Below are 14,745 nucleotides of genomic sequence, written 5' to 3'. Positions count from 1 at the left end.
GATAATTTGAGTTCGACAACATTATAAGACGTTAATTTGTTGTTTCTGTATTTTAGTGAAAAGTGATTTTTAAGTTGTTAATATATAATATATATATATATAGTCAGGATCATCATGCTTAATCACCTTTAGTCCTCTGCATGAACTACATTCAATCAAATGACTGAATCCAACGGTATTCAAGTATATCCTGATAAATTATATCAGGACGGTCCTGACTAAAGAACTAATATATACATATATATAATTTATTCATTAAAAAAAAAAAAAATCTGAAAACATTTACATGGTCCAGGAAAACATAAAAGAAAGGGTTTTACATAATTACAGACCAATCTACAAATTTAACAAACATGATTAACTTACCCTCCTGACAACACTATGTTTTTGTTTTCTCTGTTCTGCTTTTCTCTTCCTATTGCTAGAGCCCATGAACAGCCTTAGACCATTTGGTTTTGAACCAATGATACCCTTTCTCAGTGGAAAATTTCACCTTCCCTTGCACAGCATAGTACTTGTATCTAACAATTCTCCTGTGCCTCTTCGCATCAGGACCATTCCACCATGAAGATGGTGGATTCCTAGAGGACTTGATCTTCACATTGTTGTAATTTTTAAAATGGGGTCCTGCAGGGCCAAATAGCGAACAAGACCGCCCAATGTATAGGTTGGTGGCTGTTTTTAGGGTATCTTGGTTGACAATCTCCAGATTCTGGCCACCTCCATATTTATAAGTCTTGCCGAAGGATGGCCGGAACTCACCTATTGTAATTGTAAGGAGAGGCAGTTTTTTGGTACAAAGAGTGGAAGGTGTCAAGCTTTCTAATCCAATCCAATCCAATCCAATCCTGTCCTATCCTATCCTATCATATCTTTGGGACTCCCATTCATATTTCAATTAAAGATGGTTGTTATAATGTACTGATTATTAATGCTTTGAGAAAAATTAGCATTGGAGAGAACATATCCTTTACTCTCTGTTTAAACCACCAATAGTATCCATGTGAGAAACCTTACAATCTATAACACCAAAACTGTCATGTGCAGCACTGAATTATAATCCACTGATTTGTACTATTTTATTTGTATTTCTTCAATATCCCAAGCTTTCTGGTACCTTTCAGAGATTATGTAAGACAATCTATGATTTCTGTTCAGTTCATCCCGATCCTAAGGATGATAGTAGAAGTATGTTTGACCCTCCTAAACATTTTTATTTTCCTTTGGAAACATCAGAACCGCTTGCCAACATAACCAGCCTTATTTACCCACTACTCAACTTAACCTGGCAGAAGTAAATACCAAGAATTACCTGCAGGTGATATCAGCCAGCAAGTTGGGGATGGCACCTTTATAACTTTGAGAAAAATACATGTTACAAGAAACACACACAAGTTAGACTAAACCATAGTAATAATACAAAAGAAAACTTGTCCACATAAGTAAAATTCAAGTTCAATGATTTGTGCCAGAAGATCATCACCTTCAACTCCTCAACCATTAAGAATCGGAGTTGAGAGTACACACATCATCATCGCTGACAAATATCAACATTTAACCTTCCATGATCATTGTTGAGATTTTTGCCTTCTGCCAACGAAACAAATTTGTTTCGATAGATCCATATGATACGATGTAGAAAGTGTCCCCAACACCAACTCTATCCATAAATTCTGGCTGAATATATAAATCTTAGCAATCAAGCATATTATTCAATGGGAAAATTTATTTCTCTATAAATAATTGAATCTGAGTAAACATTTACAGGCTATTTGCTCTCATCATAAAACAGAGACAAAAAGGCATTTTGTGTTTACCTAAGGGGGGGAACCCCCCACTAAATCCAAAGGTTTAAACCAAAGGAATAATCAACTTTCTGATTAAATGACTCTCTTCTGTACAATTTACCAGCAATGGACCTGCAGCTCTCTGAAAACAACAAAGGGAAAAGGGCTTCTTTTAAAACAAACGGCATCAGATGATAGGGCCTATAACTCTCCATTAAAGGAAAATTTCTGCCCGCGCTGGCAACAAATTTTGAAGAGAAAATTTTCCTGCATACTTAGTTCTGCTATGTATTTCTCACACTTGCATTGAGGCTTTTACAAGGACCAAATATTTGTCAAATTTCTTTCAAATCATTAAGGGCTGATCAACACACCTCCCATAAGGAGCCTTCTACCCCCAAGAAAGGTCCAAGCACGAGCGCTACAAATTTTATGCATATAAGTGTGAGATAATGAGAGAATTGAGGGAGAATAATTGAAAGAGGCACAAACGAAATTGTATACTCAACTGAACTGATTACAGTTGGGAAAGATTCTTCCCTTTTTGTACAACATTTTTACTTAAGCTAAATATAAGCTAAACATAAAACGGCAAGGCTTTATTTTAGCAGCACATCTCTAACACCAAGATGACACCGTTTCTGACATTTTATATTTCTATAACCAACACCAAGAACCAAAATTTTCTATTCAGAGTCTGAGTCGATAGAAAGATACAACCGCGGTCTTACAGAACGTTTTCGGCGAGGGAATATGAAAGGGCTACTTATCTTGTTAGAAGTATTTGCAAGATCCGAATGTTCACCGATCTCATTTGGAGTATTTGAAAGATCCGAACGTTCATCAATCTCATTTGGATTACGCAGAAATTCAATTGACGAAATACTGTTTTCGAGGCCATACGTATCAGAACCTTCTTCATCTGTTATGAAAGTGGACCCATAAGAAATCACGACAAAAAACAGCAGCAAAATTGATGACATATATTTGTTCATGATATTGCTACCCACAAGTATCATAAATGAATTAATCAATTGGGCTACTCCGAAGCCAATCTCCAACGCCCAAAGTACCTTCTTCGCCACTACTCTATTTGCCATGGAATTTCTTTCCATGAAAAGAGTCCAAACGATCACCAGTAAACCAAGTACCGATAACAGACATGCAACAATACGGATACTCAGCCGGCTTTCCACAAATCTATCCAAATAAAATGAAATTGCTTCCAGAATAGCGAAGAGCGCCGCGAGTGCACGTTTCTTAGGGTTAAAAAGCAACTCAAACCCCTACAATGAGGTGGGTATGTTTCAAATATCAAAGTTCTGTTATATAATCAATTATCACAACAATTCAATATCTAAGTTAAAAGTCAAGTAAAAATGAGAAGTTCTGAAGTGGGTATGTTTCAAATATGCAAAATAATTAGAGAGTCATTACCTTACAGTTACAGATGAATGAAATAAGACAAGCGGCTGAGACATCCCTTCTTCCATGTAGTCTCCCTGATTCAATATCTACTCTTGTTCCCTGTGAATTCATCCCTTTTCCTTACCCGTTGCTGCAAAATTGTCCAGCGAACTGCATTATACCCTTGCAATTGTTGAGATGGTAAAGTTGCAAGGAAATTTCATAGGAGTTGCAAGGAAATTTCATAGGTTGCATTTTGTGATTATCATCTTAAATTTAAATTTATTATTGTATATTTTAATTATGGAATAAAAATAACTTAAAGACATGAAACGGATAAATTTTGAGTAAAGAAATAGGATTACCAATTTATTATATAACTCAGTAATTTAAATTGATTCGATAATGTTATCAGATCACTATCTTAACATTAAGATGAAATGTTATGGTTAATGTTCTTATAGGTGATAACTTAATTCATTTACTAATATTTTATTATTTTTGTTATATTTCGTAATTTTTATTGTTAATTTATTATACATATTGATAGTATTAGTTTCTTTAATTGCTACAATTGGTAAAAGACGTGGTTGTGTTTGTATAAGTTACGTGATTGAATTCTTTTATTATTGCCGACAATTAATTCTTGCCAACAATTAATCAGTAACCAAAAATTTTCATAATCCTAAGCTACTATATTTTTTAAATGTATTCTGCCGTGATGGAAAGACCCACCTTCCGCTGTAAGCATTTTAGCAACTCAAGGAATGATGTGTTTCCAGCGATCCTTTCAGGAGTCACATACAAGAGCTTACATGATGGTTTATCTTTCCTAGAAACACAAAACCAAAATGTAAAAAAAGTGAAAACCAATTGATGAAGAGTATCTAGTCAGAAATGAGCATTTTAAATTTGAATATCACAGCATTACTCATAGAACATTGATGCCATAAACTGAAATAAGTTTTAGCACAGAAAACAGATTAACCCAAGCAAATCTCAAAAACAACGCTTATACAGCTCCTCAAAAAGAATTCCTAGAAATAATACACGGGAAAATTTTTATATGAACTAACTGCAGAGAAAGAACTGAACCCTGCCTTAGCTCTTGGAGGACAGCTGCTGCTTGGGAAGCACTTTGTTCCAAACTTGAGATTTAAAGTTATTATCCGATCCTGAATAAGCGAAAGTAGAGGAGATATGAACACTGTTACACCTGGTTTCAGAGTCGCTGGAAGCTGTAGAAATGACATGGTTACCAACATTACATTTGTGCGAAGATAAGAAGAGAGATGTTGCACATATGAAGAAAGAAATATCACCTGGTAGCATAGACTTTTACCACCTCCAGTCGGCATGAGAACAAAGCAATCTTGCTTCGCAACAGATGCTTTACAAGCCTGATGCTGCAATGGTCGAAATGTTCTATTGCCAAATATAACAACATTTGCGAATTCCATGTCATCCAAAGCTTGCAACTCTTCAAAACTAAGAGTCCTGTGTTCACCTTTTGATACCTGAGAGCATTGCTTTTTATTGGAAATAGATGACTCCGAAGCACCAGTGATGCCACTCTCACAATCCTTCAATATAAACCAACCACTGCAGTATCCAGAATTACTTTAGACCCAAGTTAAATAAAAATTTGATAGCAGGTAAGCCTAAAGTATCATAACTAAACAATACACACAACCAGCCGAGGTGAATGATAAGTTTGCAGCAAAGAGCTAAAACTACCATCCACTAACTCTTAACAAGGATCTTGGAAACTGTTTACCCAAACTTCGAGTGCAGGAATGACTGTTCTGATCCTTTTGCTTCGGAATTCTGATGTCCAAGTCTTCATCATCACTTGAAGAGTCCAACTCCATCAAAGTTGGGCGCTTTTTAGGCTGAGGTGAATCATCCACAATGTCAATATAATTTCTAGTACTGTCATCGTTATCAGCCGCACCATTATTCAAAACCCTTTCGTCCAACATGTTATTCAAAGCTCCACAAGCTTCAGACTCCATAGCCAGTAAATCATCCCAGTCCTCACTGTCTTGCATGGTTTCAGCCAACGCGGCAAGAAAATCATTTCCACAATGCTCCACAGACACAAAATCTCGCCCATCATCACCTTCACAACAATCAAATCGTCCAAGAAAACTTTATATGCTTCAATTATGACCCATATCATGTTTCAAGCAATAATTTTTCCGTAACGTTATCGTAAAAGAAACATAAAATAAACAAAAAAAAAAAAAAAAAAAAAAAAAATTATAAAAAAAGTACCGTAGAGGAAATCAAACGATTCAAGCATTTCTTAGAGGAAGTCTTTCAAAGCCAAAATCAAGAGCCAAGCTTAGCAATGAACTTTCTCGAACTCGAGATCATGGCCGCCCATATCCGACGAATCGATTGATTGAAGGGTGATGAAATGATTGAAAATCTCCCGCGCTAAATTGTGCTTTCAGGTTGAAACCTAGAGTGAGTGTTAACCAGCTGAGATTTATTGAGAATTCGAAGCTTTAAAAGTCACCGTTTAAGCTTCTCTTCCGCCTTAATTGTTTAATCCGAACCATAAGTTACCCGAAAGAAACGAGTTTGGTTGGTAGCTAAATTTTTTTTTTTTTTTAATTTTGATAAACAAAATAAAAATATTTAAAACGAGTGAAAATAAACCAGTCGAGTTTGTATTAATTTTTAGTTGACTGATTTGATTAAAGATTATGATGATTTTGGCTTGATTTGAAACGAGATTGAACAAATTCACGAATGATTCGAATCAATTCGACCCCATTCTATTATACAAATTTTATAAATTGTATAATATTCTCGTTTTGTATATTTAACGAAAAGTGATTTTTAAATGGTATATATATATATTCTTTCTTTAGCCATGATCGTCATGCTTAATCACCTTTAGATCCTCTTGCATATTATTTCAATCAAATGAGTTAATCCAATGGTATTCAAGTATAATCCTGATAAATGATATCAAGATGGTCCTGATTAAAGAACTAATATATACATATATATATATATATAATTTATTCATAAAAATAAAAAATAATAATAAAAATAAAAAATCTGAAAACATTTACATGGTCCAGGAAAACATACAAAGAAAGGGTTTTACATAATTACAGACCAATCTACAAATTTAACAAACATGATTAACTTACCCTCCTGACAACACTATGTTCATGTTTTATGTTTTTGTTTTCTCTGTTTCTGCTTTTCTCTTCCTATTGCTAGAACCCATGAACAGCCTTAGACCATTTGGTTTTGAACCAATGATACCCTTTCTCAATGGAAAATCTCACCTTCCCTTCCACAGCATAATACTTGTATTTAACAGTTCTCCTCTTTCTCTTCGCATCAGGACCATTCCACCATGAAGATGGTGGCTTCCTAGAGGACTTGATCTTCACATTGTTGTAATTTTTAAAATGGGGTCCTACGGGGCCAAATAGCGAACGAGACCGCCCAATGTATAGGTTGGTAGCTGTTTTTACGGTATCTTCGTTGACAATCTCCAGATTCTGGCCACCTCTATATTCATAAGTTTTGCCGGAGGATGGTCGGAACTCACCCATAAGATATATATATATATATATATTTTAGAGGTTGTGGGTGATTGAGAAAGAGGCAGAAAAGGTGAAGTTATAAGCAAGAGTTTGGTGATGTATATAACTATATATATGTAATATGCTTTTTTTAACTGTTGTAATTGTAAGGAGAGGTGGAGAAGTGAGGTGAGGTAGTTTTTTCTGTTGGTACAAAAGAGTGGAAGGTGTTAAGCTTTCTAATCCAATCCTGTCCTATCCTATTTTTGGGACACACATTCATATTTCAATTAAGGATGGTTGTTATATTGTACTTATTAATGCTTTGAGAAAATTACCATGTGAGAGAACATCTCCAATACTCTCTGTTTAAACCACCAGTAGTATCCATGTGAGAAACCTTACAATCTATAACACCAAAACTGTCATTTACAGCACTGAATTAGAATCTACTAATTTGTACTATTTTTTTTTCTAATAACTGAGTCCGGACCAGTTTACGCATACCTCGACTAATAAAAGAGTGGAAGAGTTTCTATCCAATACGTGTACGCGAAGTGATACGATACGGACTAACCCCTTTCTCTAATGGAATTGGAGTTGCATCTCTTTTCCATTTCCATTCAAGAGTTCTTATTTGTTTCTACGTCCCTCTAAAACCCCGAAAAATGGACAAAGTGATTAACTACGTCATTTATCAACCATTGATTAAAATCAACGTTTTGTTCAGGCAAAAATCATATAGAAGAGAAACCTAATACACCGCAATAGGGTTATTAGTTTCATAAGAAACAATTAGCTTGCGCGTTTAAAATTCTGAAACACAAAAGCATTATTTTGACATTTTAACAATGAGAGAGACAACAATACAGTACTCAATTTTGCAAAGAAACCCTACTTTTCAATATAAAGAGGCAATAATATTCACAGCTACAGCATTAACCAGTAAGTAAATTCTTAAAACTGAGAGGAAAATATTTACAGATGGATGAGATTGACAACTTAAGAGTTGTTGGCCTCAGATTCCGTCGTCTCCTCTCTTTTTAATCGTAGATCCTTTTTTGGACTTCTTTGATTTATCCATGTGTGAAACCTGCACATTTTATCCAAAATTAGATGACAGAATTCTTGAGCACACGTCTGACAAGGTGCTTTTTTTTGGGGATTAAATCTTTTCATCAATACTCACAATGTAGGATTTCCACTCGAATTTGTCATGACCCACTGAGACATTAGTAGGCTGAGAGTGATCGCGAACATGGCGGAATATGTGAATGAGTACAGCAGCATCAAGGGCAGCATATTCTAGCTGCATCATAGATAGCTCTATTTCAGCTTCAATGAGAAACAATAAAAACGACAAACTTCATTCAAAATGGAAATCATTGAACTAAACTCCATCTAATATCATATCTATTGGAGCAAAAGCATCGTAATATGATCTCAGAATCAGTTTGGAGCATGCTATATACGAGAGGAATACGACACACTCACCACACTTCTGTAAAATCTTCCAAAGTAACAAGAACAAATTTCAGGGGATTCTAACATGAAGATATACAACTTTCCTGTTGGATATACAAAAATTATTACAAGTGAACTAAGGTTTAGTGAGTTTCCAATGTCGAGTAACAATGTCATTTCATCACTTTAATATAATTCATGAATAAACAAATACAAGTCTTTATTTACAATGATGTTGCTGTTGGATGGCTTTACTTTAACTTTCATTAAGACATAGTATATTAAAAGGGCAGACACGGAGAGGAAGAACAAAGAAATGAAAACTAATCTTCCCCTTCGACAATTGGAATATGTTTCTGCAACTTCAGTAAGTTGTTTTTGGCAACACAGTCAAGTACCACCACTTGGAAAAGATAAATTAATAATCACAAAAGGGAACAAACCTGATTTGGACTCAAAGGCCGTAGCTCCCAGTTGCTGTTCCTTCTCATTTTGTTCAAGCCTGCTCCCAGTATTTTCTAATTTAATAGCATGGAAACACCGAGCAAGAAAGAAACACCAAGTTAGAAGCAATATTCAGGGGAAATGGGAAAGGAAGAGCTGGGAGTATATTTACGTTGTAACTTACCTTTGCAAGTCCTGACAGGCCACCCCGAGGTTCTCTGAATACATTCTGAATGTCCAGTAACATTTCATAGTGCTTGAAGCAATCCAACTCTCCATAAGAATGAGCCAGTTGCTTCATATCACATTGAAAATTATAACCTACAAGGTGCACAAATCACACATCAAACATTCTAGAGAATGAAAAATACTAAACCAACAAATCTGGAAGATCGCATTTAAAGCATAAACAGCTAAAATAGCTAAAACCTTTATCTAAATCATTAGTAGGATCCCTTATAACTGCTGGGAACCCAGGTGATTCAAATACTTTTTTGAAGTTCTAAATATTATATAAGAGCAGTTCTCCTTGAAATGGTGTGTTCAGATATTTCATACCAAGTTTCAGAATTCCAGGAGACTGCAAAATGTGAGTTAGGCAGTTGTCTAAAACATCGGGCACATCTTTATATAACTTTATCAAGTCAAGGATGAAAACCTTCGTATCAGAAGAAATTTGCATAATAGAAACCTGAAACACAGAATAGGCATTTTTAATTGAAGAGAGAAGCAATTTGCAAACAGTAAAAATATACATAGGGACATGAAGAGAGAAGCATCATTAACACATTAACCAAAAAGAGTCGACAGCATACAAACAAAAAGGTGTTAGAACCCATACAAACAATTTGCTTTTCTTGTGACTAAAACTGTTTCAATTGAAGGCACCAATGAAATACAACTCAAACATACAAAAAGTATAAAAGGGAAATATACAAACAAATTAATCACAATAATCTACAATCAGCATAAAACAGCACAAGAGAAAATTTATCACAATATATTAAGATCAGCATAGAACGGCATGCCACAGAGAGAGAGGAGAAAGGTGTCAAGTACATCTTATGATGATGGTTCAAACTGGAAACTCAATGACATATTCCACTACAGACTATTGGACTGGCACTTCACAAAGTTTTGCATTGTGTGCAAAAAATGGCAAATGTCACAGAAAGAAAACCATTTACACAACCATTAGTGAAAAGAGCACTGTTCTATCAATGAAAGATCTCATATGTTCATTATTTACTGATATCATGTGCAGCAAGATTTAAGAAAATTCTATCAAGTGCAGCAGAATTTTAGAAAATTGTTTCTACAAGTTTGGGTTTGTGTTCTTATTATCCTCAATCTAAACCAAGGAAAGAAAATGCATATAAAGATTGGAATCCATTAAGTTTTTAGACAAAAAAGGATGAAGAATGCAAATGGATTAGGGAAAGAAAATATACTTAACAAAATATGATGTTAAACGCATGTCTTATGAAAGAGATTTATTAAGATCTCAAAAGAGGTTCTGTTTAACAAGTCAATCACATTAAGGAAGTTCTTAATAAAATAGAATAAATTCAAATAAAACAACTCAGACAATCCAGAACCAGAAGAGAATCAACTAAGGAAGATATTAATTGCAGCATACAGTTTAATATTTACAGAAAGTACCTTGTTTGGTTTGCTGCCTTTCTCATAATTGGGTTTCCATTCACAGTCAACACCCACAACCTTACATCCTTCAATGTGGCAAGTTGCATTACGTAAACTATCAACTTCATCAACCCAAATTAGGTCTTCTTCAACTAATTCTTTTAGATGCAAAAAGCGACTCTGTGGAATACCAGCCTCAGGTTCTGTGCAACATAAGAGAGTAGTAATGTAAGGGTCTAAAGAATACAATCATTGAACATCAAGTAAAGAAGTCCCTTCATGTGAGTCTGTGCATACAGATAAGCAAGCATAGAGGAGGGTGTTCAAGATTTGATGCATACATGTGAGTGTATGTGAAAGTGCACATGTAAATCATCTAAGATGTATGTCCATCAGAAATGAAGAATCATTACAAAATGCAACAAGGAGCACCAAAGACTCCATGAATCCTTCAGCTCTATTTGGATGAACTTATTAAACAATATTTTGATCTGACATCTAGCACAAACAAACATTAGAAGATTTGGTCCTAATTTACTATTTGCTAATCCTGATTCTCATTTTCTAAAAAAGTCTTCTAAACAATAATAACAAACAAAACCAAGGGTAATAAAAAAATTGCAATAAAAGTTGTGGTAGATCTCTAGTCTTGTTTTGTTATCTTCTTCACAGTTACGATGAACTCTGAATAGCACATCCATCCAGCTTAAATTTAATGCCCAAGGAAAAACAAAATATTTTTCACTACCTCTGGGTTTGAGAAAACCTTCAAGGGAGTATCGATCACACAGTTCATCAACCTTCTCTGAGTAACCCGCTTCCATTGCCAAATAAACCTTAAAATTAAGAAAGTTATATTTGTAACACTTAATCTACAAGGTAGCTGTTTTTTCTTTTATAAGAAACTATGAAAGATGTATACAAAAGCAAAAGAGAACTATACAAAAGTGAACAAGCAGTCCATTAAAGAAGGACTAGCTTGAGAAAACAATAAAATAAGCAATCTACTTAGTCTATAAGGTAGTTAAGAACCATGCTTTAGGAAACAAGCGTGTTATAGCAATTTCAATTAAGAAAAAATTTAGAGAGAAGAAATAACTAAGTCAAAGTTTTTATCAAAAAAAAAAAAAAAAAAAAGGTTTAATTATTCACTCATATCAAAATGAGGCAAAACTTAATATAAAGAAATTATAAAATATTGCCAAAGGCACTGACAAACATAAAAAGTAGGAAAAATTGACTCTTGAAGTGATGTTCTTTATTACCTAAACAATAATTTTCAAGAAAACTTCCAGCCCAGATAAGTAATAGAAATTCAACAATGTATAATCACCCCTGCCAAAAGTTACTCACCAGATACTCCAGCAGTTGCTTATCACCCTTTGTCTTTGCCTCTGCAACATCCCAGCATGCTTTTTCCGCCAGCTGCTTCAATGAGCTGCAAGTTGATATAATAACATTGTTGATTTTTTTGATCTTTTTTCTTTTTCAGGAGATACGGAAAGAGCAAAAAAAGAAAAGGGATTGAAGACAATAGAAACCAATAGAACAATATTATTCTGGAAAAGAAGCCATGCTTTTGAGCAAATGCAAATCAGCAAAAGTACCTTTCTTTACACTTGTGATACACATCCGGAAAATCCTGCTGAAGATTATTTTTCTTTATAGTATCATAAGCGTTCTTTAACATGTTTCTGTCGGCATATTCCTGGACCACTAGACATAACATCGGCTTCCCCATAAAAGTTGCCCATTTCTCAGCTGCTTTGAACTGTTTGTTTTCGATCATTTTTAGGAGAAAAGACTCTCCAGATTGGCGGATAGAGAAATGCTCTAACAGAGAGACTGCTGTCATATATGACTGTGATTCTATCAATGCAAAAATGTATTGCTCAATAAATGTTTTTGCAGTGTCAAACCTATAATCATTCTGGGCCTTTAGTTGGCTTATGGATTTGTCAATATCTATCAAGTTTAAATCAAAAACTTCAAGTATCTTCACAACTATCTTCTCATCATGGTCAACAGAGCCCCCAACAATTTCAAGAATTAACCTGGTAGCAATTTCTTTTGCTTTAGAGGAGTCTGTTGAGGTGGCTGCTGCTTTTAGGTACCGACGAAGAGAAGAAATAATCAAGTGACTAAAACCTTCAGAATATAACCCAAAGATAGGCAAGACATAGAGACATCGAATAACAAAAGTGGCTGGTCCAGGCTGGGGAGAATTGCATAGTACTTGGTGAACTTGTTGTTGTAGAGCTCGGAACTTTCTAGTTGCTTTGCATGTACCTGTGAAATGCATTTATTTACAATTAAACGTGAACATGAACAGAGAGCTTCTATTGTATCTTTCTGCAATGAACCCCTTCTCCTTCACTTTGGTGATAATCTTAATGTATATATCAAAATACTAGAACTAGCAATTTGATATACCTCTGTCAACTCTTTCACAAACTAAATATGCAGATATAAGAAAATCCTTCTTTCTATACAGTAATAACTGGAATATTTAAGAGTGTGCTTGTGGACAATAAGATTAGTAATGATGGAAGAACAACTTACCATGAATATAACATTCTTTCAGAAGGTATATGAAAACCACAGGAGAAATGTAGGTTAAATCCGAAAAAGCATGCACAGATATAGTCCAAGGTTGGTCAGTTTTGTCCCCATCAATGTGCTGCCCTGCAAATCGTTCCTCCAAGCCCATACCAAAAAGACACCGAGAAAATCCTAGACAAAACAAAATTCGATTTTCATATAACACATTAAGATTGGGGATATAAAATCTTTTTTTTAATTTACCAAATCCAGTATAACAACCGTTGGCATAACAATTATGACTAATTTAAAGAGAATTTCTCAACCTACTAAACAATTGTGACACCACCAATCAAGGTTTTTGACTTTCATCATTTTCTCTAACACATAAAAAATTCAATTCCATTGTTTCTTTCGTTTCTCGGATACCAAACACTTCAACATAAACAAATCCATAAATAAGCAACTATTTAGCTCAGATGAGAAGAGTAGTAACCTTTCATAGAAAAATTTCAAAAAAATATATACAGTAAAATATAACAAACCTCACATTCTACCATTTTTATTCATTTTCTCAGCCATCAAACAATCAAATATAAATGTATCGAACCTATAAAACAATGTCGAAGAGCTCCAGAAAGTTTAAACAAACAAACAGACTAGTGAATCAACTATTCAGGTTCATTAAAAATTAAAAAAAAAAAAAATATTCAAATTCCTGTATTTTCCCCTCGTTTTCAAGGCAACCAAAAACACAAATATTTATATGTATTGACTAAGTTTGTCAGTTTCTTCACTTGAAAAGATGTGACAGCAAAACAAAACTCAACTTCCTTCATTTTCCCTCAGTTCCTCAGCAACCAAACACTCAAACAAAAAATGCATAAAACAACACGGCAATGCATCTAAAAATATTAAACAATAGAAATAAATAAAACTCGCTTTGACTCAGTCTATAAGCTTCTTCACTTCAAAGAAAAAAAAATAGCAAAACAAAATTAAATAAAACAAAAACGAACCATAATTCCTTTATTTTCCCTCATTTTCTCGGTAACCAAACAGAAATTCAACTTACCAGATATCAAAAACCGAAAACCTGTCTCTCTCTAAAACGCTTCTCCTCTCTCTCTCTCTCTCTCTCTCCCTCTCCCTCTCCCTGGCTCTACATTCACATGAAATGGGTCGAGTGACGTGGAGTTTATATATATGAGTGCGGGGGAGTGGCCCACTGGATTTTTTTTTCCCAAAATGGTAAATTTGTTTTTTCTCTTTTTGTACTGAGCGTGTTGTGTTGAGAGTTTTCCGGTTGAGGACATGACGTTAATTTGCGCTGGGAGGTACAACGAACGTGTTTTGCCTTGATGGGAAATATACAAGAAACAGAATGGCTTTTTGGACTTTACAGAGATTTAACAAGGTTTCGGTGAGTTGATTTGCTAGATCCAGTTTTTGCTGTTATATCTGATTGTTTTGCGTGATTTCAACCGTTTGATAGAGCGGAAAATTGTTTTGCGTGATTTCAACCGTTTGATAGAGCGGAAATTTTTAATTCCCCGTTTTGGTTTTATTTTTTAATTTTTGGCTTACTCAAATGCAAACTAATTTTTTTTTTTTTATCGAAATTTCTTATACATCCATTTAAAACATCACTTTTCTCGAAGGTTTGTCTAATATTCATTGCTCCGACCCATAATATGATTAATCTGGCATAGGCTACATGAGCCCCCAATAGTTTACTAAATAAATTGATAAGTCGGACATTCTCGATCCACCGAGTGAAATCAGTGATTTCTTTGTCACGACTAGTTATAACTAAAGTTTCATTAAAGAGTGTTTCCACGAGATAAAGCTTCCTTAGGGAATATAAGGTTTTTATAAGGCTGATCTTGAGTTCCCACTCAAAG

The 14,745-nt window shown here is 34.5% G+C and overlaps 3 protein-coding genes across 6 annotated transcripts; all 3 read right to left on the bottom strand.

Annotated features, from left to right (window-relative positions):
- Positions 1-2,175: 2,175 nt before the first annotated feature.
- LOC116127972 lies at positions 2,176-3,410 on the bottom strand. 4 transcript variants are annotated; one of them, XM_031413634.1, is made up of 3 exons: positions 3,225-3,410; positions 2,798-3,073; positions 2,176-2,709 (listed from the first exon to the last, which is right to left on the bottom strand). In XM_031413634.1, exons 1-3 carry the CDS (start codon positions 3,324-3,326, stop codon positions 2,554-2,556), a joined length of 534 nt encoding a protein of 177 aa, XP_031269494.1. In that variant the 5' UTR covers positions 3,327-3,410; the 3' UTR covers positions 2,176-2,553. The 4 variants fall into 4 exon arrangements, with proteins under 4 accessions (XP_031269494.1, XP_031269495.1, XP_031269492.1 ...); XM_031413635.1 differs by having other exon boundaries at positions 2,861-3,073; XM_031413632.1 differs by having other exon boundaries at positions 2,176-3,073.
- Positions 3,411-6,433: 3,023 nt separating this feature from the next.
- LOC116127920 lies at positions 6,434-6,778 on the bottom strand. The gene has a single exon (XM_031413576.1). The coding sequence runs from the start codon at positions 6,776-6,778 to the stop codon at positions 6,434-6,436; it is 345 nt and encodes a 114-aa protein (XP_031269436.1).
- An 832-nt stretch (positions 6,779-7,610) lies between these two features.
- On the bottom strand, positions 7,611-14,148 carry LOC116128004. The gene is made up of 11 exons (XM_031413674.1): positions 13,917-14,148; positions 12,863-13,033; positions 11,908-12,589; positions 11,654-11,738; positions 11,049-11,136; positions 10,319-10,503; positions 9,215-9,347; positions 8,841-8,977; positions 8,656-8,730; positions 7,938-8,057; positions 7,611-7,841 (listed from the first exon to the last, which is right to left on the bottom strand). Exons 2-11 carry the CDS (start codon positions 13,008-13,010, stop codon positions 7,767-7,769), a joined length of 1,728 nt encoding a protein of 575 aa, XP_031269534.1. The 5' UTR covers positions 13,011-13,033; positions 13,917-14,148; the 3' UTR covers positions 7,611-7,766.
- Positions 14,149-14,745: the final 597 nt, after the last annotated feature.

This window comes from Pistacia vera, unplaced genomic scaffold, assembly GCF_008641045.1.
Source record: "Pistacia vera cultivar Batoury unplaced genomic scaffold, PisVer_v2 Contig196, whole genome shotgun sequence".
NCBI lineage: Eukaryota > Viridiplantae > Streptophyta > Magnoliopsida > Sapindales > Anacardiaceae > Pistacia > Pistacia vera.
This window is presented reverse-complemented; position numbering and strand designations above follow the sequence as displayed.